The following is a 27,658-nucleotide window of genomic DNA, read 5'->3' as shown; positions in this document are numbered from 1 at the left end:
AGGAAGGTAAATGCATGTTTCATAAATAAGTAGTGAGACTGATACTTACTTCCCCTGATCAGGGGTCCTCTGTAGCATGCACGAGATCTTCAAAAGAGTGTTGGAGTCTTTAAGTTGAGCCAAAACGTTCAAAAGTAGAACAATGGAACGGTTCATATGAGAAGCAAAGCTGCCAGGGCGATCTATCTCATCCACCGGTATCCGCCAGATTCCCTAAACATGAGCAGGTAAACAGAAGTAGATTATATATATAGGCATTATCTGTCTCTTGGTATACAGTCAATGGCAACTTCATGTAGCAGCTAAAATGTTGCTATACGTGATAGGTCTCAAAAGTCAAAGCATAAAAATCCCAAGTCTTGATACTAAGAGCAATGACTTACCAATCCCCATGTGATACCCTGGCTCCTGCAGAATATTGAAAGCCCAGGAGACAATATCAGAAGTTGCAAAGACTGTTTTCAGTGAGAAACCCTTTCAGGTTATGCTACGTGGATTGTATACATACATACATAAACCCATTCAGTGCTGGAGTATAAGTGACAAGTATTTTATTACCCAAGAGACATAACGTATATCACGTGGATGAACACAATTATTATTCTGCAATACTGGAACATGGTAGGCGTCCAGAGATCTCTTTAACTCCCTCACTTTATGGCTTAGCTCTCCACTGTCTACACTGAGCCCCAGATAGAAGACAATATCTAGCTGGCTCTCCTGATCGTTTGCGGGTTAGTTAGATTGTGCCTAATTAGTAAGCCACCCAAACATCTTGATCGAGCTGGCGTGGGAGGAAGGGGTGTGGGAGGAGGGCGAGGGAGACAATGGGGGATAAAAGACTAGCGTTTACTTATAATTCTCACTCTATATTTATGCAGTACCAGATGCAAGGGTGCTACGTCTAAACAACTAAATAGAAATCAGAGGGGAAGAACGTCAAAGTCTGTGGAAGTATTGCAAAATCCCAGAGGCAGAACAGTGACCAGTTTGTGAGAGCTTTATTCCTTGAGATTCAAGGAGTTTTACTGTCTGTGCTGGCCATAAACACCTAACTTACAAAAGATCTGTACTATTAGTGTATGACCCCTGACATACATATTTGCATCTGGAACCATCGCAAACGTTTGCTCAGCTCATGTGTAAAAAGGCCTTTAGGGCCGATTTCAGGCCCATAATGATTAAGAAACAAGTCATTCAACACTTATTTAAAAGGGCTATCACACTGTCAGACGCCAGTTGTGAAAAGGAACAGGTCATCAACTTTATGGTGCCCTCCCTGAAGGAAGCATAAAGTAGTGAGACAAGCAATCCAGCAGTCTGTCACTTGTGTGTCAAGGTGAACTTTTCATGTAATCCCTGCAGCCACAAGAAGAGAGTAGTCTCTATTATTTGTGAGGAGTCTATGCCCTGCCCATTTGTCATGAATGACAGTTTCATTGCTATGTACAGTGACTGGGTTGAAGCTGTCAATCACAACTGATATCTGACCAACGTCTGTCCAATCACATCTAAACTTACGTGTGTAAATTGTCAGTTGATTGTATTGAAATCTGTCTCAAATGCCAGAAAACTGATCTGACATTGGCTCAAAAATCTACCTGCCATTACCAATGAATGTGGTATGTAAAGAGCATCCGAAAGACAACGCCATTATAGAGAATACAACGATTTTATTTCAGGATGGTCATAATAGAGGAGAATAAATACTAAATTCTCACCCTAATAAAATACTTGTGAGGTAGAAACGGCCAACTCGTACCTATTTCATTATGCGTAACATCTGTCACATTGGCATGAAATGTGTGTATAATTCCAGCTTTTCTTCATGGAACTGACAAACTAAGTGTATACCTGCCTGCACAGTGTTACCTCCAGGTTCATGGCCAGCAGGTGTAGCGCGTGGCTGAGGAGATGATGTCAGGTTCTGCATGGCTTCCTGTTTTATTTCATTATGTTACTAGCAGACACCGTGACCAGGCTGGAATGACCACATTCCTCATGCACTTGCTTTACCAGAATACTTACACTATTTTGCTGTAGGATGCAGCTTTGTTCTCTAAATATCATCTAGGTATCCAATATACCCATCTATAGCCTACAGGATGACCATGACTTATAGTGTCTTCAATCTGGTGCTTGCTAGAAAGTTCCATATTCAAGGCGATATAGGTTGCCTATATTTTCAACCGGATAAAATGTTTTCTTCCAAACAATAATTGATAAATCTGGGGAAAAAATCCCTACCATGCAATCCTCTAATCTCATAGTTAATCTCTGCAGATTTATAACCACCTCTGAACATACTATACACATGACCATGTAAATGCTGCAGGAAATCCATCATTCTCACACAGTACGAGAACGCAGCTCACAGCACAGTGCTCAGCTACCTGCAAAACATTATACTCTGAATGCAAAGGATTGGCAAGCAGCTGAGCACACAAGTGGGTGGAGGAAGAGATGGCCAGGTTTTGGAATAGGTTTGGCTTTTGCCCGCTCTCAGACTTGAAAGGCATCAGTTCCAGACTTTAGGGAGCTAAGAGAGTCCAATGCTGCTGAATAATTCATTCTTTTCCTGTGTCTGCACCCGCAGAGAAAACCAAACAGCAAACACAGGAACACAGCCAGACCTGCTACTAAGGGAGTGGAACAGTTACAGCAAGAAGGCATGAAAACTAGAGAATCATGCAAGAGAAAGGGAGTAGAGAACACGAGGAAAAGCAAAAACATAGGGAAATATCAATGTGTGCGGCAACAAGAAGAAAAGCCCACCTTGCTAATCCCTGTCACTCTCATTAACCCCCCCAGCCTTCACTTCCTGCAGTTAGAAGGGTGAAGGCTGAACCTGTCATTACAAAACTTTGCAAAGTCTCAGAAGAGCTATTTATAGAACAGGAAAGTCATTCAGCCAAATGAGGAGAGGTCTCCCCTCCTACACACATCCAGACATAGATACTTACAAACAGCAACACATGGAAGCAGCCACGAGGGCCACTTAATTCAGCGCCATAGTCAGAGTGCGTTCACGCAGAATAGCTTACACAAATATACACATGTGCGCCTTTGTGCTTCTGAACTTTTAGATGTGCGAGCCCTGGCAAGACATCTTCAAACAGAAATCTATAGAAACTGATTATACCATAGCAAGGAACAGAGAATCACAGCACCATTATCTTCTACTGTCACAATATACAATTTCACATGCAAAAGATATAGCCGTATGCATGGGCTGACCCACTTACTGATATACCTAGAGTATATGTGCCATTTTCTTTGGCGATTATGCGAAGGCAATAACACACAGCATCAATATCTGTAAAAAAAGGTGGAAGAAAAGAGGGGGGAAGGAAAGAAGCAGCAGTAACTCACCATCACAGTAAAGAAAGGCCCCTCCAGTCGCACATCCCTGACAATGACTTCAGGCTACTCCAGAGTGGGGTGCAGCTGGTAGGGTGGGGAGGTGTGCCGCTCAGGCCTGGCACAGCCTAGGAAGCAGCACCAGGGGCTGAGAGGAGCAGCAGTGACAGGCTGTCTGTATCTTGCACAGCCTTCCGCTTCACACCCACGCACTCCCCTCTTCCCTCCTGACCCTGCACTAGTCCAGCTTGTTAGTGTGTGTGGATCTGTGTGTATGTGAGCTTCCTTAGCACCACCCATAGCCTGGAGCAACCAATAACACACAGTCAGTGTATCCTCCCACATGAACACCCACGCACACAGCCACAGAGCTAATGCACCTAGCAAGCTGTGTACATACATACTGTGTATACAAACAAGTCTCTGTATATGCTGCACGTTTACCACTACATATGCGCTCTTGGCATGCTGTGCACACAGGGTGCCTATGGATAGAGCGCATGTGGTTTGGCAAGTATATTATGGAGGCATGCAGCTTGCTAGGTGCATTAACTCAGTGACTGTGCTTAAAACATGCAGCGAATATGATTTGTAAACTATGTGGCAATATCCATAATAATATATGCAAACATTTGTCTGCACACACAACCCACTTTACACTATACAATGTAAACAGAGAGAGAGAGAGCAACCGCATCCGTATCATATTGTAACAGATACAAACCCTCCCAGTAGAACAACAGGTAGTACGTGCATTGTATAAAATCTGATATTATATAGTTTCCTCTAGTGCTGGCTGGCTTGCAGATTAACCGTTACCTGGCAGCGTCCACATCTACTAGTCATTGTCATTTCTTTGCATTAATCTGGTTTTCATTTCCTAGTCAGACAGGCTGTATCGGGAAGCAATGTCACTTTCTGTACAATACAAAAATATGCCCAAATAGTGCTCATCATTACCCAGCCTATCACACTGCTGCAGTTCAATCCAATCTTGTACCCAGTTATCAGCCATTTCACTGACTATACTAATCAGACCAGTCAAAGAAATCTCCACATACAGTGTTTTAAATATCTACTATGAAGGTTTCACACAGTGTTTTTGTCCATTTTTGCATTAAATTTGACTGCATAAAGGATTACATGCATTATATGCAAACAGTTTTTCGAGACACTGCTGCATTCTGTATGCATTTTTATAAACATTGCATGATCTAAAGGTATGGCATGTTTTCTGCATTTCATACTAGGTTTCTCTATAATGAAACAATTCGGAATATAGGATCCTGACATGAAGAGCAAAGAAGAAATGCAGGAACATGAAAGCACCTTCATAAGAGACCGGCATCATCTCTGGTTCAGTGTACGATCACAGCATACAAGCACATTCCTGAAACTTACAGAATTGATCTAAGTGGAGCAATATCTGCCAGGTGGCCATTATGTTCAGAATGCGACAACTTGTATTTAGCAGCAATGCAGATATTCATATAAAGTGACAGGGAAAACAGCAGTCCTATCCCACCCACAATCCTGCTAGATGTACCTGTGCTGTAGGTTAGTCACTGACTCACAGCTAGTACGGTTACATTTATATAGAGTGTGTGTTTGTGATGCCAGGAACAGACGGATGGAAACAAGTATCAGACCAATCGCTGGATCTCTCCCTGCCTTATAATCTGGGATTCCAGTAAACCTCCACTGTTCATGTGTATAAACAATGTAAGCACATTATAAAGGGACTATTGTTTTCCCGGTGTCTTTAGTGTATCTCAGGATCACACTTTGTCAGCAATAACTGAGCACAGATTTGGCATACTATATATACTCCTGAAGTATCATATAATACTATTCCATATATGACGCTATAGAGGGGAAAAAAAGTCCTAAATGTGTTTGTTTTTTTAAAATATCTTTTCACACTCAGAGTAGAATAAATGTTTCTATAGTTTGCTTTCATCTGAGCTTATACATAAAAAGTGCATTTACATGGTTAGCGGGTGGTTTGCGGGATATAACCTCCAATAACACTATCACCGCACCCCCATCTGTACAGTCTCCCCCTCTCCTTCTGTCTCTACCCCCCTTCCCTCATAGATTGTAAGCCCTCGCGGGCAGGGCCCTCTACCCCACTGTGCCAGTCGGTCACTGTTAGTATTATATCTACCTGTATATTCTGTGTATTGTATGTAACCCCCAAATGTAAAGCACCATGGAATTAATGGTGCTATATAAATAAATAAATAATAATAATAATAATAATAATAATAATAGTTTCACACATTGCAGTTTTTTTTGGGAAAAATTGAAAAGAGATTGCTTGGCACTCACCAAAAGTAGCGTAAAAGGTTGGAAACTTTATTGAAGAATGTCCATACAAAGTTTAAAAGCGGGAGGAGGCACGCTCAGCAACCGGGCGACAGCTGTTTCGTATACAAGATATACTTTTTCAAGCTCGTTGAAAGCTTGAAAAAGTATATCTTGTATACGAAACAGCTGTCGCCCGGTTGCTGAGCGTGCCTCCTCCCGCTTTTAAACTTTGTATGGACATTCTTCAATAAAGTTTCCAACCTTTTACGCTACTTTTGGTGAGTGCCAAGCAATCTCTTTTCATTTTTTCATATCACACTTTGTTCTGGACTTAGAGCACCACCACATTCAGCGTTTTTTTTGTCTCCTGTACAGATGTATATCTCTGTGTGAGTAGTGCCACCCATGTCTATACGTTTTTTTTTTGGAAAAGCACCACTGTAGAGGTGGATGCAGCAGGAAGTAGAAGTACCATATATACTCGAGTATAAGCCAACCCGAATATAAGCAGAGACCCCTAAGCTAAAAAGCAGAATGGAAACCTGTTACAAAAATTGTGATGTTGAGGCCAGTTTGCAGAAAAGCCGTGTTTTTTGTTGCAGATTTTGCTGCAGAATTTTGAGCCAACGCCAAAAATGTATTTAAAAGGAACTGTAATTATTTATGACTCAAACACTGCAGCAAAATCTTCAACAAAAAAATTTAGTTTTAATGCAAAGTATGGCCTCAGCCTAAAGAGGGTTTCCGAGTCTTTAATATTGGCGGCCTATTATTATAATAGGCCTTCAATACCAGATTGGTGATGTCCACACCCCTGCAAACCCTGCTGTTCAATTGAGTGAAGGGGCTGAGCACCCCAGTCTTTTGACTGGATACAAACCCAGTGCCATACCTGGCACTGTAGCCGAGTACTATTTAATGAAATGGGGCTGAGTTGCAGAAGGACCACATAACTGATAGAAGAAGAAGAAGAGGCTACAGCGCTCCCTCAAGTACTATGGCCCAATCACTCAGCTGATCAGCAGGAGCACCAAGAGTTGGACCTCCAATGATTTACTGCTGATGATCTATTTTAAGGATTTATCAATATATAAAACGATTAGAAAACCACTTCAAGAAAGTAATACAGACAGCAATACGGCACATTACCTATATCGAATATTAAACTTTTTTGTCTTTAGTCCGGCACCTGATAATCCCGATTCTGGCTCTGAACTGCATGAAGATACTAATCAGAAGACGACTAAATTAATAAATTAAGTAAAATCAGTATATTCTCGGTTTTATAGTTCACAAATTTGCTGTACACAAAATGTTATTTTTAATCTTAAAGTCTTTATGTTGTATATTAAATGTGATGTAATATTTACTTAATGCTCTGTCTAATTCACATTACCTAGCAAACACTTGGCGTTGTGTCCTGGGCCTACCATTTCTATACACGTACTGTACTCAAATGTGTTGCCTTTGTTGGATAAAGGTCTATTTGCTGTAATAAGAGACTTTTGTTGTCATACAGTGTGTATGATGTCCCTCATAATCTGGCAACGTGAAAAGACTGCATGACATCATGAAAAACATTTAAAGGGATTGTCCAGTTTAAGACAAATGTTATTGTTTCCATAAGGAAAAGTTTCAGAATTGTGATCATAGCTGCGGAATATAGGCTGCTTTGCAAGATGAGGACAAGATAAGGAAGGCCATGCATATGCAATGTTATTTCCCTCTGTACTTTTACCAGTTATCCTAAGCGAGCAGACCTTCAGCCATAACATGCTGGTCTTAAATGGACAGTGTGAAAACACTGACAAGTTTGTTTATCCAATGAGACAGAACCAACCTGCAGCCCTTCATCAGATGAGAATACTCATTAGACTAAAGTAGGCAGGAAGAGGGGTTACTCTGACTTTCCCCAACAGCAAATGTAGCAGTAAAGAAAGATGGAGCTGCTGGAACTTTTTTTTTGTCTGGGAGGATAAGTAGCCACTAGAGATGTCTGGCAGTGGCTTAAGGTGCCATTTGCTGCCCATTATTCAGGGAAAATATTGTTTCAGTGCCGATCAACTGTCCAACAAGGATGTCTCACAGGTGGTGTAAAACTTGCAGGTTATTGGCATCGCCTGGTGTCATCAGGGTGGTGCAGCCAATCAATGCAGTCGACTTTAGAATATGGAGTTTACTGAAGCTGGTAAACCTGTGGCCCTGAAATTGGTGTGAAACCACAATGCTTAGTAAGCCCTGACTAGCTTCACCACTGGTCTAGAGTCGTGATTATCAAACTATGGTCTACTACTATTTGTTCCCAGGGGCTGCTCACCTCTGCTTGTCGAGTTTTCAATAGGAAGCAAAGAGCATGATCATAGCCTTGGGAGACATTTTAGAAAGTTTCTCAGATTCATCCATTAACTTATACAAAATGGAAGCATCGTGCTTCTCCTGTGCCAGCTTCACCACCAGTGCAGCCAGTTGGTGCCATCAGACTTACATAGTCCTGCACTGCTGTTTCCCACAGATAAAATGCAGATAAGTAGATTACAATTATGACTTATTAGTGGGTTTACACAAAAATATTTAAACTGTAGTACTGAAGATCCCAATGCAGACATATGCTCCAAAACCCTAGACTAAAATAAATTTACTCTCAATAAAATCTACAACAGAAGGCTTACACTAAAGCCAACATCTTAGAAGCATTTCCAGGGCTGATGAAACACATAGACTGTGCGGCTGAGTGAGCACAATTTCTGAGGAACTCGAAACTTCATGCCAAAGACACGAGGCAGACTCTCTTTAAAAGGACAGAATTTCATACCAAGTAAGGCTTTGTTCACATCTGTGCTGTGTCTGCAATTCTCTCAAATTTGACAGCAAGAATATTCCTGGGTCTCATGATATTCTTGCCGTCAAAATGACGGACCCCATTGTACATTAATTGCAAGACAGATTCAGCAAGGCGTCATAGCTTCTGTTATGCTGCAAATGTGAACACAGCCTTACTCATTCAGGGGGATCCTGTTAACAGTTCCCTAACATGCACCTATTATAATAGTGATAATTATCAGACTCCATCCCTTTCCAAGTGATCCAATGAGGAGTTAAGCTCTACCGTGATTCAGAGCTATTGCTTGCAATTCAGGGGGTTGTCCTAGAAACAGTCAATAATTTTGTCACCGGAGACACCATCAACTAGCCATTTCCAATGCAGTAGTTGTGGATGAAGCTGGACTATATAGATGTAGATTACAGGAGGATCAGTACAATAGTAAGCAAAGCAGATGCATACATGAAAACCCATAACACTTACAACACTGCTGAAACTATAGTATAATGCCTAACATTTCTGATACATCTCTTGGCATCCCAGTATAAGTATGGCTAAGCAGAAGCACATGTAGGCCTTCATCCTGGTCCCAGCCAGGCCGTATCTAAAGCGGACCATGTGCTTTACTGCTGGCTGCTTCTGCTATTCAGTCCATGGCACCAGCTATCTTCTATTGATGAAAATAATAGGGTAGATATATGAAAGTGTCTAAAAGCTAAAACTACCTTTGTTGCCAATAGCAATAAAGAAATGAAAACCTTGCTGTGATTGTTGCTTTTAGACCCTTTCATAAATCTGCCTTTACAAGCATAATACGTCATGAAATTGTGGGCATTTTCACACCTATGGCTGAGGTACCAAATGAGCCCACTCCTCCACACATTTACATTGCGTCCGCCCGTTCCGATGCGCAGAACTTACATTGAAGAAATTGGTCTTGTTCCTCTCGTAGAAGAGCCCCTGTGCTGGCATGTGCTTCAGCTGCTGCCACGGGATACTGCTGCCTAGCAACACGTCTCTGGCCCACTGCAAGTTCTGTGGAGACAAGAGGCAGGATGAGGCAGGGAGGTTTCTGTGGGGATACGCCGTGCGTACATACAGATCCATAGGAAGAGCTCGCTATCTAGTCTACACTTCTACGGACACCACCAAACACATGTCATGGTGACAAATAGGTTTTATGGGGACTGGTGTGAGGTGCTGGCTTGTTTGGCTCGAGTCATAGGTGGATATGAATAAGAAGGTGACAGAAAACTCCCTCAGGGAATAAAGAAATGGAGGGGGCAGCAGTAGTGAGGATGCATCAGCAATACGCACTTCTGCCGCATAGTGGGTGGCTATGCTCTTCTCCACAGGAGCATAGAAGGCCAACGTAGTCACCTGCTGGCTGCAGCGCTTATTGCCAAGCAACAGGCCTAGCAAACAGAACGCATGAACAAAAAATCATTATGGAGCCTGAAGGGGAATACTTTTTGCAGTTTCTGTTACTAAGACATGAAGACTGTATAATAATGATGACACGTTACACCACTTTCTATGACAATTAATGGCCATGGTAAGCTCTCTGGTTGTGGTCTATCTGGTGGCATCCTTTCACAATACATTACATCCCCATCCTGATAGTTCGCTACAACATACAAGTACCATTTACCATCCTAGTTTGGGCATAGGCCTCATTCACACTATGTCCACATTCATGCCTCCTTACTTCACAATAAGCTTGCTTAATGTATTCTCCCCTAATTACAAAGGTCCCGTTCTTCCAGGGAGAATATGGTCTGGCTTCCAACAGGGGACAGTATTGGCTGCAATACTTCGTAATGTAAATGAGGCCCTACAGAGGACTGTGTAGAATACAATACTATCTACCTCCCATCTGCAAGAAATATTGTGCCTGTATATGGGATGTAAACAAGTATGTTCACTGTCAGCTTGACACCTGACGTATATCAGAAAGTAGAAAGATGAAGCTTTACTTATATAACAATGGAAAACCATTATAATTCCAAATCAGCTAGACATAGCACAAATAAAAATATACACACACGTATAAAATATTTGGCATCCTATAAAATACATAAAGAGATCAAGTATTCAAAACATAATATTAAAATGAACGTAATATACAGTGGGGCAAAAAAGTATTTAGTCAGTCACCAATAGTGCAAGTTCCACCACTTAAAAAGATGAGAGGCGTCTGTAATTTACATCATAGGTAGACCTCAACTATGAGAGACAATATGAGAAAACAAATCCAGAAAATCACATTGTCTGATTTTGTAAGAATTTATTTGCAAATTATGGTGGAAAATAAGTATTTGGTCACCTACAAACAATCAAGATTTCTGGCTCTCACAGACCTGTAACTTCTTCTTCAAGAGTCTCCTCTTTCCTCCACTCATTACCTGTAGTAATGGCACCTGTTTAAACTTGTTATCAGTATAAAGAGACACCTGTGCACACCCTCAAACAATCAGACTCCAAACTCCACTATGGTGAAGACCAAAGAGCTGTCAAAGGACACCAGAAACAAAATTGTAGCCCTGCACCAGGCTGGGAAGACTGAATCTGCAATAGGCAACCAGCTTGGATTGAAGAAATCAACTGTGGGAGCAATAATTAGAAAATGGAAGACATACAAGACCACTGATAATCTCCCTCGATCTGGGGCTCCATGCAAAATCACACCCCGTGGGGTCAAAATGATCACAAGAACGGTGAGCAAAAATCCCAGAACCACGCGGGGGGACCTAGTGAATGAACTGCAGAGAGCTGGGACCAATGTAACAAAGCCTACCATCAGTAACATACTACGCCGCCAGGGACTCAGATCCTGCAGTGCCAGACGTGTCCCACTGCTTAAACCAGTACATGTCCGGGCCCGTCTGAAGTTTGCTAGAGAGCATTTGGATGATCCAGAAGAGTATTGGGAGAATGTCCTATGGTCTGATGAAACCAAACTGGAACTGTTTGGTAGAAACACAACTTTTCGTGTTTGGAGGAAAAAGAATACTGAGTTGCATCCATCAAACACCATACCTACTGTAAAGCATGGGGGTGGAAACATCATGCTTTGGGGCTGTTTCTCTGCAAAGGGGCCAGGACGACTGATCCGGGTACATGAAAGAATGAATGGGGCCATGTATCGTGAGATTTTGAGTGCAAACCTCCTTCCATCAGCAAGGGCATTGAAGATGAAACGTGGCTGGGTCTTTCAACATAACAATGATCCAAAGCACACCGCCAGGGCAACGAAGGAGTGGCTTTGTAAGAAGCATTTCAAGGTCCTGGAGTGGCCTAGCCAGTCTCCAGATCTCAACCCTATAGAAAACCTTTGGAGGGAGTTGAAAGTCCGTGTTGCCAAGCGACAGCCCCAAAACATCACTGCTCTAGAGGAGATCTGCATGGAGGAATGGGCCAACATACCAACAACAGTGTGTGCCAACCTTGTGAAGACTTACAGAAAACGTTTGACCTCTGTCATTGCCAACAAAGGATATATAACAAAGTATTGAGATGAAATTTTGTTACTGACCAAATACTTATTTTCCACCATAATTTGCAAATAAATTCTTACAAAATCAGACAATGTGATTTTCTGGATTTATTTTCTCATTTTGTCTCTCATAGTTGAGGTCTACCTATGATGTAAATTACAGACGCCTCTCATCTTTTTAAGTGGTGGAACTTGCATTATTGGTGACTGACTAAATACTTTTTTGCCCCACTGTAGATTTCTGTTCTGTTGCACTGTTTACACTCTCATTTTTGCCTGACAGATTCTTATATCGTGCAGTAATAATCCTGTCATTTACAGGACACCATACAGACTGGTATATGTCAGCTGTGATGGCTTCTTAACATAAGGGAACGTTAAAAACATTATTTATGGGCTATTAGAAATAAACCATGTATGATACATCAAACCCAGAGAATTGTCATAATTTAGGAACATCTTACACCAGGCAAAGGCTTGACTAGGACTGGTGCACAGAATGCCAGTCTTAACTGTATCCCCCTCATTCTGTGTTGCAAATTGTATTTCCCTGTTTAGTCATAGCGGCCAAAAAACCTCCCACCAAATTCAAAGTGTTATGGATGCCTGACAGACCCCAATGATTCATACTATGGTCTGTTTTATCAATCATGGTGTCCATCATTTTACCAGAAAAATATAACGATTTTTATTGCCAAATGTGACAGAATATGTGATGGAGCCCCAAATGCAGATATGAATAGTCTCAATGCAGTGTATTTCCTGTCTCTCTTATTTTTGCACGTTTCCCATGAATATGCTGGCACTGTATAAATATAGATAACTATCATTTTACTACATTATGACTATATCACAAAAACAATGACACCTCTTTTCCTTTTATTAAATTGTGAAAGTGAAAATAAAATCTAAAAGACTGGTAACCTGGATTTGCACTTGCTGTCAGGCCACTATAGCAGGCTGAAATCTAAGCTTAGTCTCACAACAGTCTCTGGCCCCTGGGCTCTACCTACTGGAGCTTATTAGCAATGCCGTACATTCCTCAATCTTCCTACCATCTCAGGAGAAGCTGCACACACAGTCCTTAATACTGGCCTAGTGATGTACTTCTGTTACCAAAACAAAGCAGCGTCAAATAATAAACTGTGTACAGTATGTCGGCCAAAGCATTTGCACAGCAAACATCCAGACACACTACAATGAACCCACACACAGAAATATTGCTGCATGCCTTAAACTATCGCACACATTCAAGCTGCCAGCAAAACTGGTGAAGCATGTTGTACATCAGCGCTGCGGTGTCCTCCTATTTCCCCATTCCACTAGGGCTAAGATAGCTGAATATCCTTGAATCAACATTTAACAACATTCTCATAAGTGATGGGACTAGTGATCAAGCAGGACCAACTCTATACATATAAAACAAATAGGTACACAGCCTATGCCACCTTAAATGGAGTCTACCACCTCCCTCAAGCATATTCAACCACTGTGAAACTTGATCTTCCTATTGCTACTTGTATGGGCACCTTATTGCTACTTGTATGGGCACCTTTAGGGTTAGTTCATAGAGGGAGCGGAAGGGCGGATTTAGGCACAGAGAGTGACGCAGGGAGCCGCGTCACTCTTGGGCCAAAATCCGCCTGCTACGACTGTCGTGGCTTCAGACAGTCGCGGCTTCTCGCTCCGGAGTAGGCTCAAATGAATGGACCAGCTCCGGAGGTTGATGTCGCGAGGAATCCACCTGAAGAAAGGGCAGCTCACTTCTCACATGTTGCCGCTACCGGAAAAAAGAACGCTAGCAGTCTCCATAGACCACCATTGTGAGGGGGCGGATTATGACGTGGACTCCGCGCCATAATCAGCCCCTCTGTGCCCGTGTGAACGGGCCCTTAGGGCTCGTTCACATCTGCGCTCGGTCTCCATTCTGCAGGTTTCCTTTTCCTGCACAAAACAGAGGCAGGATACGGAAACCTACAGGACTCTCCTCACCCATTCATTCATTCATTCATTCAAAACCGTTTTTTTTTTAAATCCAGACACAGAGTCGGACATGCAGTACTCTGTGTCCGGATTAAAAAAAACGGTTTCGCGGCGGAGAGCATAAAACGCTCACCACCGCTCACGGCCAGACCCGGTCTGTGGTTTCCGTCTTCTTGCATGCAGAAGACAGAAACCACAGAACGGAGTGCCGAACGCAGGTGTGAACCTAGCGTTAGGCTGAGTTCACATGGAGTTTTTTTGGTCAGTAGTTTGAGGCTGAATTTGCCTCAAAATCCTGACCAAAAAGACAGCTCTCATTGAAATCAATGGGAGCCGGTCAGTTCTTTTTTCCGGGAGCTGTTTGTTGAAAGATCAAAGCATCACTTCTTGTCGTTATTGTAGCAATTTTCATTGGTTTCTTTTTAGGAAAATTCATCTTGTAAATTAAGGCATGAAGTGCTTTCCAAAAAAAAAGAAGCAACATGATCATTCTTCCCCCTGAAGACACTCCCGACTTGGCTCATTCATTGGGCCTAATCCGAAGTGGAGTTTCCGGACCAAAAAACCCCAGTGTGAACCCGGCCTTAAATGTCTGGTTCAGGAGAGTGTAGACATGTGTGCGACCATGATTGGCAGGGAGTACTTGCATACTAATCATGCTTAGCTTGACTCTAGATCAAACAGTTGATCTACAGCAGTGTAAAGTGCTATTCACAATAAGTTACTGTACTGTCAATTTGGTTTGGCCAGGGCTGAACTAAGGGGTGCAGTCCAGGTGCGACTATTGTGTGTACAGAGCAAGTTGGGCTGAAACCTTGCAGTGACTACAAGGAGTTAGCTGTGGTTTGGTGAAGCTTTGCTGTGACTAAAAGTACATGGTGAATTTCTGTTTCTAGTTGTGATGGAGGGATAAGATGGAGAAGTTTGGGAGCTAAGGCTAAGGACTAGGCAATTGGGGTGCAAGGTGATCAAATATTTGCAGTACATTTCACATGTCACTGCAATGGTACAGCACAACTGACAGCATCATGGCAAAACAATGGAAACACACATGGATTTAGCTGCAGCTTTACAACAAACCGCGTCATAACCACATACATTCCTGGTGTTTAGCCGCTATCACTGCAAAACATTTATTCTACAGACATGTAAAGGCTAAATTCATACATCTGTAACGGCAGTGTGTACTTGGTCCTAAAACATACTCTTACTAGTTTATAAGCTCTGGAGTAGGGTTGTAGACCTGACTTAGATTCTCCAAGAATGATTTTGACATACCACATCTAAAAGGAGTAATGTAACCACATAATATCCTATTCTGACATTTTCTATTTCAATATGAAGAGGCTCTGAGGCTTTCTCAAGACTCCAAACTTCTTTAGCGCTACTCAGAAATTTCTATCACAACCAAAGTGGTAAGGTAAAGGGTGCTTTTTGAAGAAAACTGAAATATCAATTGACCTTCAAAAGAGCACTATGATCCAAGCAACAAGATCATTTTGACTAGATCCACGTTTCATTAATAAATGGTACCCATCATTTCCTTATTTCTTATTAATATAGGTATTAAATTGTTGTATTTATAACATGCCCTTATTTTTCACACTGTAAGCCACTTCTGACTAGAAGACATGTGGTGGTACTTGGTATTGTATTACAGGCTAGATAAAGGGGGTTATTAGCTAGCATCCTGTTCCTGATGCACACATAGGACAGACTAACTACATATTGTGAGAAGGTGACAAGCAGAGCGCTGGAGTCCTAATAGATCAGTCCCAGATTCCTGATATATCTGTGGTCCAGGTTGGGTATTGAGTAGCCTCAGCCCAGGCGTGGGTCCTGGGCTCGTTACTGGGCCATAAAAGGCTGCAGAGCTTGCATTGCAGAGAAGATCCTGGGAGAGACAAAGTGCTTGGGTCTGTCATGGCACACAAAGTCTGGTGAACGTTTATTGCACTGGTTTTGTTTCTCGTGTGGTTGGTAGTAAGCCATACGTACAGTTAACACTTTATTGTTTAGTTAGTGCTCAGACGAGCAGGGTTTTGTTTGACATTATTTAGCCTAAAGCTAAGGCTGCATTTTATTTTGCTCATTTTGTGCCTGACTGGTTGGGTCTGCTCCATTGCTACCTTTCCCACAATACGCACAAATACACAAACATTCCTGCTACAGGCACTATGTATACACACACACACATCCACACAAAACTGTTGCAAACCTACACAAACAGCACTGAAGACACACGCATATAGTTCTATTATACACAGAACATGTACTTTTACACTAATTTAATTAAGGGGGTTTTTCCATTAATAAAACTATATTTAAGATTGTAAACAGTTGTAATTGACAAAATTGCATAGTTTTAATGATTTTCCCTAAACATAGTGATGACAGTCTGTTGTCTTGATCTGTGCCAATGGATACAACCATAAATCCAGGAACGTTCTATACTCAGAAACGCAGCCATGATTTCCGTATTATGGCCGGATTATCTTCTTATGCAGGCAACTGCCAGGTAACCAGTCCACAATATGGAAATCGTGGCTGCATATCTGACAAGTCTCAGACCACAGAAAGTACCTGCATTCACGGATGTATCCATTGGCAACCGATCAGACTGTCACCACTAAGATAGTTAGAGAAAATCTTTAAAACTCCACAAAATTTAAAATTATTTATATCTGCAAAAATTTTTAACTAATAATTGTCTATAAATTTAAATCTGGTTATGTTCATGGGAAAGCCCCTTCCAGATATCTGCTATAATGGCATGGCGAATTCCAGATCTTGAAATATGGAGGAAAAAGAAGAGGAAGTCCTGTTCATTTTATGGCCGCTGGCTATCCGCATCAGCATTTCATCATGGTTTTCTGCTGCAGATTAGGCCCACTTGAATGTGCCTAATGAGCAGGGAGTCTCTAGCCATAGACTCTGTGACACATCCACAGCAAAATTGAGTAGGATGCAGCGTCAAATTCCTATGTGTGAACAGCCCCTTAGGGTAGACACAAGTCTAGACACACCTTTTCATTTTACGTTTTGTTCTAATTTTTATCTTATTTTCTACATTATGGATTCACTAGCTGGTACCCGAGACTTCGTCTGCGGTGATTGTAGAAGTGGGTATATACAGGCGCGGGTAAGGTTTTCGTACTGTGTATAAGGTATGGGATATGAAATGTAACTTTGTATCTTGTTTTTGCTGTAATTCAGAGAATACGTGAGACTTTTGTGTTGAAGCTAATTTGTATTTGAGCTGCTATACGGTGTTGTGAGAAACTTTACATAGTGACTTTGGGACAGAAGTATTTGAAGTTAACCCTTTCCCGCCGATGGCATTTTTTGATTTTCGTTTTTGACTCCCCTCCTTCTAAACCCCATAACTTTTTTATTTCTCCGCTCCCAGAGCCATATGAGGTCTTAATTTTTCCTGGGACAAATTTTTCTTCATGATGCTACCATTATTTATTCTATATAATGTACTGGGAAGCAGGGAAAAAATTCAGAATGGGGTGGATTTGAAGAAAAAATGCATTTCTGCGACTTTCTTACGGGCTTTGGTTTTACGGCGTTCACTGTGCAACCAAAATGACATGTCCCCTGTATTCTGTGCTTCGTTACGATTCCGGGGATACCAAATTTATATGGTTTTATTTACATTTTGACCCCTTAAAAAAAATCCAAAACTGTGTTAAAAAATTATTTTTTGAAAAGTCGCCATATTCCGACAGCCGTAACTTTTTTATACGTCCGTGTACGGGGATGTATAGGGCGTCTTTTTTTGCGGGAACGGGTGTACTTTGTAGTTCTACCATTTTCGGGAAATGTTATTGCTTTGATCACTTTTTATTCAAATTTTTATCAGAATCAAAACAGTGAAAAAATGGCGGTTTGGCACTTTTGACCATTTTTCCCGCTACGGCGTTTACCGAACAGGAAAAATATTTGTATAACTTTGTAGAACGGGCGATTTAGGACGTGCGGATACCTAACATGTATGTGTTGCACAGTTTTTAACTACTTTTATATGTGTTCTAGGGAAAGGGGGGTGATTTGAATTTTTTATCCTTTTTATTTATTTTTTTTATATTTTTTTTACTTTTTTTACACTTTTTTTTTTGCATTTATTAGACCGCCTAGGGGTATTGACATGGGTGGGCGGTGTTGCGGATTGTCAGAGTGGTGGGGGTCGGCAAACATGGCTGCTCCGGAGCGTTAAAGAGAGCCTCCTGGAGTATCGTTAAGGTGAGGGGCAAAGTGGTAAAGTATATGTATATGTGATTGTGTGGGGTTAGGGGCTAGGCTGTAGAGGGCAATATGAATTTTGTGGCTTGCTATGGTCCAAAGTGTGTGAGATTGCAGAGATGGTGGTGTGAGTTTGGGTTTTGTGGGGGTCCTGGCACAAACGTATGTGCGCTATTGTGACGAAAAGTAGCCTATTGTTTAATCGAGTGTAATGACTATGTTTGTGGAAAATTTCAGCCAAATCGGTCGAGCGGTTTTTCCATGATTGAGGAACAAACATCCGAACATGCAAACATCCAAACACACAAACCCACAAACTCACACATTTATAATATTAATAGGATATTGACAACATGGAAACTATTAAGGAACATATATGGAATTCAGCTGTAAACAAAGATATGTCATTATTAAATGGAATACCGCGCTCCTTTAATCTTTTCCTTGGTTCTGTATAGAGAGCAGAAATCTGTACACTGTTTTTTCACTAGGTGTATGGTGTATGGCCAGGATGTTGTATGAAGCAGGGAAGCGGAGACGTCGAGGGATGGGGGAATTTTATATCCTGACATTTTAAGACAAAAAAACAGTACTTCTGGTGTCATAAGCAAGATGAAATTCCAACAACCACTCAAATAAGTAAAGAGAAACAACAGTTCATCATTACGTCAAATTTCAAGAACTTGGATTGTTTTCATGACTGCATCTGAAGATACCCTCAAATGCTGTGATGAGGACTGCCCCGGGAAGGGAAGACTAAGAGTTAGCTCTGTTGCAGGGGACTGTTGCAAATGTCGAAGCAGGAAAACCTCAGCTTCCTGCTCCACCATTCAAGCAGCTGCTAGTGATAACTGCAGCTTGACACAGGCCTGCTGCATTGAGCTGGAGACAAGAGCATGAGAACTATAAAGAGCTCTGTTAGGCAAATTTAAAAGGTAATACTTGCCTATGTGTCACAACTGATATATGGGGGTCACTGGACATAAAGTGTGGGTGTCACAGGGAAGCCTAATATATACCTTGGTTGTGGTGGGCATTATAAATAATATATCTATCTACATACACGCACGCACACACTGTTGGAGATAACACTGGGGAGAGCATAAATATATACTGTGGTGGGGTAGTCAAGGGGGGGGGGCCTTACTCTGGGGGACACTGGAGAGAGCATTATATATACTGCTGGGGCCATTGGGAAGAGCTTTATAAACAATGTGGGGAAAGGGAGGAGGGCAATGTGGGGACCATTATACATATTGAGGGGGTCAACAAGGAAGAACATTATATATACTGGGGGGATACTAGGGAAAAGATTATAAAAAGCGTGGAGGCCACTGGGGAGTATCTTATATACTTTGGGGGGGAGGAGAGACAGGGAGAGCAAGTTATGTCCTTCTGAAATGCCACTGGGAAAGAATTGAACTGTGTGTTTGGGATCATTATACATCCACGGGGTGGGGGGAGCACTAGGTAGAGAATTATACTGGTTGATGCATGCATTAAACCGTGGGTAGGGGCACTGGGCATTACATGTTAAGGTGGTGGGGGGAGGGAATCATTATACTGTATGGGGGGCCACTGAGGAGCATTATATGGTTTGTTGACTAAAAATTTGTTTTGCATTTTCAATTCTTCAGTTTAGGAGCCAATAGCGCCAATAGGTTTTTTTGGTTTTTTTTTAGTCTGGAGCACTAGATAATAAAATATAGGGTCCAGTAACAATGTGAACATTTAGGCTCTATAATAAAGTAACTCTGGAAAAGAAAAATATATTCAAAGCATCCCTAGTGTGCCTCACTATGTAGACTATAACACCACCTGAGTCCTGTCTTAACAGGCCACTATATATATATATATATATATATATATATATACACATACATACATACACACACACTTTAAAGGGGTGCTCCAATTTCAAGCACCTGAATCCTGGCGACCCTACACAAGCAGGAGACCAGGAGCACCTTCGTGCAGGGAGACAGGACTCGGACCTTTTAATCTCAGGATTGGTGAATATGATTGGTAAGGGTCTGAGCCCTGTAACAAAGTAATAAAAATACTAGTGATATACCATCACTTTACAAAATGGAAAAAATGAATTTAAAAAAATCCCTTGTAAACATACAACAAATGTTCCATACATGCTATTCCAGGTTGAATTTATTAGTAAAGAAAACAAAGGAAAGGATACAGTGAGTCATGTAAGATACAGTATGCAGAGAGGTTAATTTGTCCAATGCTCCCCCTTCTCACTGGAACTACTAGTTCATATAATGTGTAGGCAGTGACTGTATTAACTCCAGTGTCACGGCTTGACAAGACTGTGGGAGGATAGCTGTGCTCCCAGGGGTCTGCCATCCCATATACAAGATGAATCACTACAAACATACTGCTGCTATGCAAAAGTATTGAAACCGTAGGAAAACTAGTCAAAAAAATAAATATATCTGTCAATTGCTGTCATGAGTTGGCTGCTGACAGAATGTTAATCGGAGATTGACAGTGTAACTTTGGTAAATCAATGAATGATGCCATCATTCATGCCATCTCAGCATGAATGGTAGACATAAAAACTATCTAGAAAAGGCAAATAAACAAAGCTTTCTGAATCCCTAAAGCTGCATTTCTTCTATGTGATGTATAATTTATTTGTATGTTTCTTCTGTGCAATTTCAATGTATTTATAGGCTTCCAAATATCTCTTTTTGTAAGTAAACCATCAAACATTTCATATAAAGAGGACAAAACCATTTTCACAAATGTGCAAACTGGGTTATTATAGGCATAGTTCATCAAGACAACCACTGAACCATAATATAGTGTTAGGACCTTTCAGGTGGCCGCTTCATGTTCATGGATCACATCACGGACCTGTCTGTCTTGGACAAATACTGCTTATGCTGTGATATGCCGGATAAGAATTACTTAATTCTTTTTCCATTACTTCATCACTATCTTATAAGGCCAGGTGTCTATCTACATAAAAGAGATAGAGATAGACAGAGGCGTATATGAGTGTGTTTGTAAAAGAGCCCTTCAGATGTTGTTTTGTTGTTTAACTACAAGTCTCAGTATGCCAGGACAGCCACAAATTCCATAGCATACCATGCACATTATGATTGCAGAAGATATGTCTATTACGGTTTATGGTATATTGTATTAGCACAACTTTTTCTTGTGTGCACATGGGAAATAAATAGAGATGACCGAGTAGTATTCAATCGAATACCTCGCTCTCATAGGAATGCGTGTAAGCAGCCGAACAGCAAGGGGTTAAGCGCATCGAATATTAACTGCGCTCAACCCCTTGGTGTTCGGCAGCTTACACGCATTCCTATGGGAGCGAGGTATTCGACTGAATACTACTCACTCATCTCTAGAAATAAACAATGCTTTAACCCTATAATAAAGAACTAAATTTTATGAGTTAAAATGTAACAGGTACATACATATGTTGAGAAAGAGGGAAGAACTGCCTCACAATGATTCCTTGCCACGGAGAGCAAATTGAAGAAGGAGAACTACAAACAAACCAAAAGAAAATCATAGACTTCATGCAGGGGAACAAGATATTAAAGGGATTCAATATCGTTGGCTTGATCAGGAGTGGTCTCTTTCAGTAGAACACCACTAGGACCCTTTATTCTCTTTTCTGCCCTGTACTATAACCCTGCAGCATCCATGACCACCAGTTATGTATTAACAAGCCTTGCATAAATGGAGATTGGTATATCTTACCTGGTGAGTATGGCTGAAAGTATACAGGTAAGCCAACCTGTACAGACTTTTGTAGTGCTGGGGAAATCGGCTTAGACATAACTTGAAGGCAGTAATACATTGCCCAATTAAGACTTTGCGCTGTTCTTCAGCACCCTCTGGTAGACACTGGGGGTACTCGGCCATATCTCCAGTTGATTCTAGTTTCTTTTTGGGCTCTCCTAAGGGTAAAGGGGGTGGTAAAGATCTTATAGGTGTGCTGCACGTAGGTGAAGTCTGTACTTCAGAAGAAACTTTCATCTCCACTGAGCTGGGGGTGTCTGGGGGTTCCGCATGTTCTTCAGTCCTTACTGAAAGTTTAGAGTGTAGAAGACAGAATATTTAATACCAATATGCTCTGCTAATAATCATAATAATGATATAATAACATCTCTCTGAAAGTGAATTCTTGTAACAATATTGCTGACTCAGGAAGTTTTTTTTGGTGTGAACTTACCTCTCACCATAAGAGGGATTCAGCAACACTGAAGAAAAATAAAGTGTGCCTAAAAATGAACATTACCCCTCATCGAGATACTGCTAGAGTTCTGGATAGGAAGTGAATCATAAAATGCCTTATAGTCAGTGGAGTGAATGCTGTGAGCTAGGCTGTACAGGTACATTGAGGCCAGTGAATTGGTCTAAGAGAGACAGTCTGATACACAATAATTCAGCAATGCTCCACAGGGACGGGGGACATGTACTTTACTGGACAATCAATTGGGATATATTTTATTTGGACTCTTATAAGTATCAAAAACTGTGGGATTATAATAAATGTGGGAACCTCTGGGATTATAATAAATGGCACAGATTTACTATGACTTGTATACTCAGTTTTGGCATATATCTCATTAAAGGAAGCAATTTTTGTGCAAATGAGGGTTTTTAGTTCTCTGTTACCAAAAAGTGGGCATGGCAATGATGACCTGGGGGTGAGCCAGATTTACAATCATTTACACCTGAAATCTGGCATAAATGATGCTGGAGATCTACGTCAATTATGGCCGTGCGCCTCATTTATGAGGAGGTGTGTTCCTCGTGATAAAGGAGGTGCCAAAAAAATCTGCCCAAATGTAAATGTATCTACCTCAACTACATACGTATCTTTTTCAAGTAAATTTATGTATCATACATAAAAAACAATTGAGGCAGACAAAGTGGATAATAAATGTCCCGTTCACAAGATTTTGGATGTTTGGACAACACAGTCAGACGCTTTACAAGGTATTACCTTTCTCCTCTGCCACTAGCTGAACATCTCTGTATTGTGATATGTTGTGAGAGTAATTGGGCTTTTTCTCCGGATAAAGTCCCCTGGTGCTGTCCTGCGAGCTGGCTGGCTCGGTGAACGTGTCCTGTGTTGAGCTACAGTCTGAAAGGACAACTGCCATACTGTCCTGGCTGCGTTCTGAGAGAAGGAAGACACACCATGAGTCAAACAGCCAAATCGCAGACACCCCTCCACCAGCAAGCATTAACAATAAGCAGCAAAAGACAAGGGACAGGAAAGGACCACTCAACAAACATCCTTTCAACATCACCTGTTATCCTCCAGTAGCACAAAGTTAAGCATTTTCACTTACATTAGGTACAGAGTATTATAAGATCCAATATTATAAGACCTAGGTAGACATGGGACATAGATTGTTAGATGAATGGACAGAATATTTAGTACTGTGCTCCATGGCAAAAGACAATACTGTATTTCTGATATGCTACAGTATATAAAGACACAGCTCAAATATAAAACTACATAACATGCACAAAAGAAAAGGTAGAAACCACTCACATACGATACAGGCACTACACTTAATGCTTCCTCTTCTACTAGATTTCATGATTTCCAGGCATATCACAAGATATGTACAATGTGTGGAAGAGTAACAGGAAGGTTACTAGCGGGAAGTTGTATTCTTCTCTTTCCAACAAACATTTACAGAAAAAATAATACATACCTGCATATCTTTTGAAGGTCTACTGACCTGCTAATAATTCTTAAAGGGACACAGGCATAAATGATACTCTGTGTTTTGCTCAATAAAGGACCTAAGGGAATGATGCATTGCACAGAAATTCTCTCTATGGTGTGATTTCACCTCTGGCCCTGTCATAGGCAGAACTTAGTGTACTTTGTGATGTCTTAAAGCCTATGTCTACCTAGAACATCATTTTAAAATGTACATAAATAATGCAGTGTATTCACAGACTTCTTATCTATATTAAGTACCAGTTTACATCATCGCTTAGAGCTGCAATCACCATTCTCTATGCTTCAGAGCTGAAATCTTACAGTATTTTTTTTCGGGCTGGAATCACGCCTGCACAGTTTGTTCTGATAAATCGCATTCTGAAAAGTGCAATGTTGTTTTCAGGCACTTTCCCAAAGGCTTCTTTACGTAACAATGCCATGTAGTAACATACTTTTGTGGCTATAAATTAAGGAAACAATGCAGATATAATCATCTTTTTATGGTTAGCAGCCTGTAAGTACACTGGGGGTGGACCTGATTTTCTACATTTGCCTATAGACACCCATGATGAGCAGAGGTTGAACAGACTTGGGTGGCAATTCCAAAGGAGAGCCTTAATTTTTGCAGATGTCTTTTGGCAAGTCTGATCATCTCTCTTACTCCTTGCTGGCTGATTTTCATATACATAAAGATGATTAGTTCTATATTGCTTCATTGGTTTCTAGTCACAAAGGTATGTTTCTGCCCCTATTACATATCCAAGCACAGCACTTTTATTGCTTTGGGGAGCCTAATAGACTTTCTTTTAATATTCGTTGAGAGATAGCTTTCTCTTGAGACTCCCTCATAAATATCCTTGCTTGTATTGACTGAGCATATATATTTAATGTAAGGGAATAACCTATCACTGGCAGGTCTTATAACATTGTGCAAGTTAACATCTGCTTCACCATTCTATAAACATACAGATTTCACTACAATCTTATGTGCATGGTCAATGGCCTGTTGGAAGACGTCAACCCCAAGGGAAGAAAATGGCTCATCAGTTCATGTAATGCTGTTCAGGGTCAAGCATTCATCTGAATGGTGGCATGCAATGACATTTCTCTTGTAGAACCTGCCATAAAAGAAAGGTTGGTTGCATATTCCCCGCTTATAGTCAAGAGACTATTATAACAGTGGTTTTTATGGGTCCAATTTTAACAAAGGTTGGGATTTGTGAGAGAACATATTTAGCATTGGTAGGCACTACACCACTTCACCACTTGGGTGCTTTCTGGAAAGTGTATCTGTGAAAGGGAAACTAAACAGTAACCTATACAAGGAAAGAGAATCGGAATAGATAACTTCAGAACATGGTGAGGCACAGAACACTAGTTGCTAAGACTCAGGTCGCTGTACAGTGTAGGCTCTTCTGGGAGGTATTTTCTACTGGAAGCTGGTATTTGGCACCGCTGGGCAAGTATTTTGTGCTGCAATATGGTATTTGGTACTACTATGGGCATTATGTGTACAGCACAGCAGCATCAGTCTGGAACACGGTAGTATTTCTTTGCTGGTGAGGCCCAGACATTGCAACAAATTGAATGTTAAGGTCGGAATCAAAAAAGTTTTAGAACTAAGATCCACATTTTCACATCATGGGCACGTACTAGTACACACAGAGGTTTTAGGTTACCTGTAACTGAAGGGAGACATCTCCCAGGTGAAGGATGTAGGCTAAAAGTGACATATGCTGATGTGTGCACTAAATGTGCTCGAATAAGCTGTCACTTATCCGCCTTAAAAGACTCATTGCGCTTTGGCAGAAAGATTTATGTGTAAAGCATGCATTCAGCTTATATACAATACAACTAAGTTCTGTATGTTTGCGATATTTTTGGAGAAGAATAGACTGCAAAAGAATACACCAATCAGCCATTACATTAAAACCATGAACTGGTCATGTGAATAACATTGATAATCTTGTAACAATAGGTCCTCTCAAGGGATGGGATATATTAAATAATAATAAGTTAAAGGAGTTGTGCCGCTATGGACACATATCCTCTATCCACAAGACAGTGTCCAATCACTGTGGGCCTGATCGCTGGGTCCTTCAGGGGGACTTTTGGTCCCCCACCCTCCTAATCACTAAGTCCTCCTTGTGCATAACGCGATAATGCCTTGCTTGACTGGCGCTCCATTCACTTCTATGGGCCTTCCAGGACTGTAACGCTCCCGCAAACCCATGGAATTGAATAGAGCAATGATCTTGCAAGCGCATTTATCACTCCATTCGCAAGGAGGTCTTAGGGGGACTATTGATGTCCCGTTCTCCTGATCACTAGGGGGACCAAGCACGTGGATAGGGGATAAGTGTCTGTAACAGGACAACCCCTTAAACGGTTACTTTCTGAAAGCAGAAAAACTGGGTGAAAAGAATGTGACTAGTCAAAATGGCCATGCTTACTGCTGTATATCTCAAAAAGTACAATGGGCATATACGCATTAAAACTAGACCATGATAGCCTGAGTCATAGTTTCTTTTATATTAGGTGGATGGCCCGATGGGTGTGCATTGCTTGCCTGGGAAAAAGATGGCCCCAAGATGCACTATGAGAAGAGGGCAAGCTGAGTGATTCTTTAGGCAATGCTCAGTTGGGAAACGTTGACATGTACCATCAACTTTAACACTATTGCAGACCAACTGTACTCCATTGTGTCAACATGACAGTGGCCTCTTTCAACAGGATAGTGTGCCCTGCCACACTGCAGAATTGTTCAGAAATGGTTGTAAGAACACGACAGAGTTCAATGAGACCGCTTTACCTTTAAATTCCCCAGAGTTCATTTCAAATGACCATCTGTGGGATGTGCCAGAAAGACAAGTGTGATCCATTGAGGCCCCACTTCTCAACTTACAGATCTGAACTCTTATAAAAGGAGGACCTTTTACGATCACCACCAACTCCAGTTCTCAACATCTGTTAATAGGCGCCACTCCACTGGTTCCATCGCAGTTGGAATTTTTCTCTAGCCCCCACTCCTTGATAAGCCATTTACATTCCGTCAGGAGGGCAGTGTCAGGCAGGAAGAGGCAAGGGGTACGATTCAGAGCTCCAATCAGAGGCAGCCAGTGTTGGAGCTCAGTCTCATACGCCCCTTGTCTGCTACTGCTTGACACCGCCAACCAAACAGCACCTATTGTTGTTGTCAACTGTTCCAGTATCAGGGCCTATTAAAAGATGTAAAGAGCTGGGCTTGGTGGAGGTGGTGAAAGATCCACTTTAAGGTTAAATTTAATTGGTGTAGTAGATAAACTGTAATATATACAGATTTATATCAGAAATGTAAGCCAACTTTAACATGCAAAACAAATTTTTATATCTTGTCCTATAAGATAAGATCATGATATACTCAAAACTTATACATAAATATCATTACTAACTAATAACACATAAAGCTATATGATATCACAGTTAACATACATGTAACTTCTATCACTCAGTACAAGACGGCTAAGCTCGGAAGCAAGAGGTTAAAGCAGGGAGGCAAAGAACAAAAGGTAAGGCACAGCTTTGGGTCCTTTTGTGAAAGATGCACAGCAATACACTCAGGCATAGTGGGATAACAGAGGCCAAGTTTGCAGGTGACAATTTCCAGCAGTATAGAATTGTATTGCCCAGCTCAGCAACATTTGTCATTGAGGTGGTATCTTTCCATTGT

At 41.3% G+C, this 27,658-nt stretch overlaps 1 protein-coding gene across 5 annotated transcripts in view; it reads right to left on the bottom strand.

The window, feature by feature from the left end:
* Window positions 1-27,658, bottom strand: part of CABIN1 (calcineurin binding protein 1) — a 108,198-nt gene that overhangs the window by 29,140 nt on the left and 51,400 nt on the right. For 3 of the 5 annotated variants that reach the window (XM_075275483.1, XM_075275492.1, XM_075275508.1), the window contains exons 27-31: window positions 23,212-23,388; window positions 21,960-22,288; window positions 15,182-15,253; window positions 9,413-9,526; window positions 50-213 (exon numbers count right to left, since the gene is read on the bottom strand). In XM_075275483.1, the coding sequence (XP_075131584.1) occupies window positions 50-213; window positions 9,413-9,526; window positions 15,182-15,253; window positions 21,960-22,288; window positions 23,212-23,388 (856 nt within the window). The remainder of the gene's footprint in view (window positions 1-49; window positions 214-9,412; window positions 9,527-15,181; window positions 15,254-21,959; window positions 22,289-23,211; window positions 23,389-27,658) is intronic. The other 2 variants (XM_075275500.1, XM_075275516.1) reach the window with 1 other exon arrangement.

Source organism: Leptodactylus fuscus, chromosome 1, assembly GCF_031893055.1.
Source record: "Leptodactylus fuscus isolate aLepFus1 chromosome 1, aLepFus1.hap2, whole genome shotgun sequence".
NCBI classification, from domain to species: Eukaryota; Metazoa; Chordata; class Amphibia; order Anura; family Leptodactylidae; genus Leptodactylus; species Leptodactylus fuscus.
Note: the sequence above shows the minus strand (reverse complement) of the source record. Positions and strands in the feature narration are given on the sequence as shown.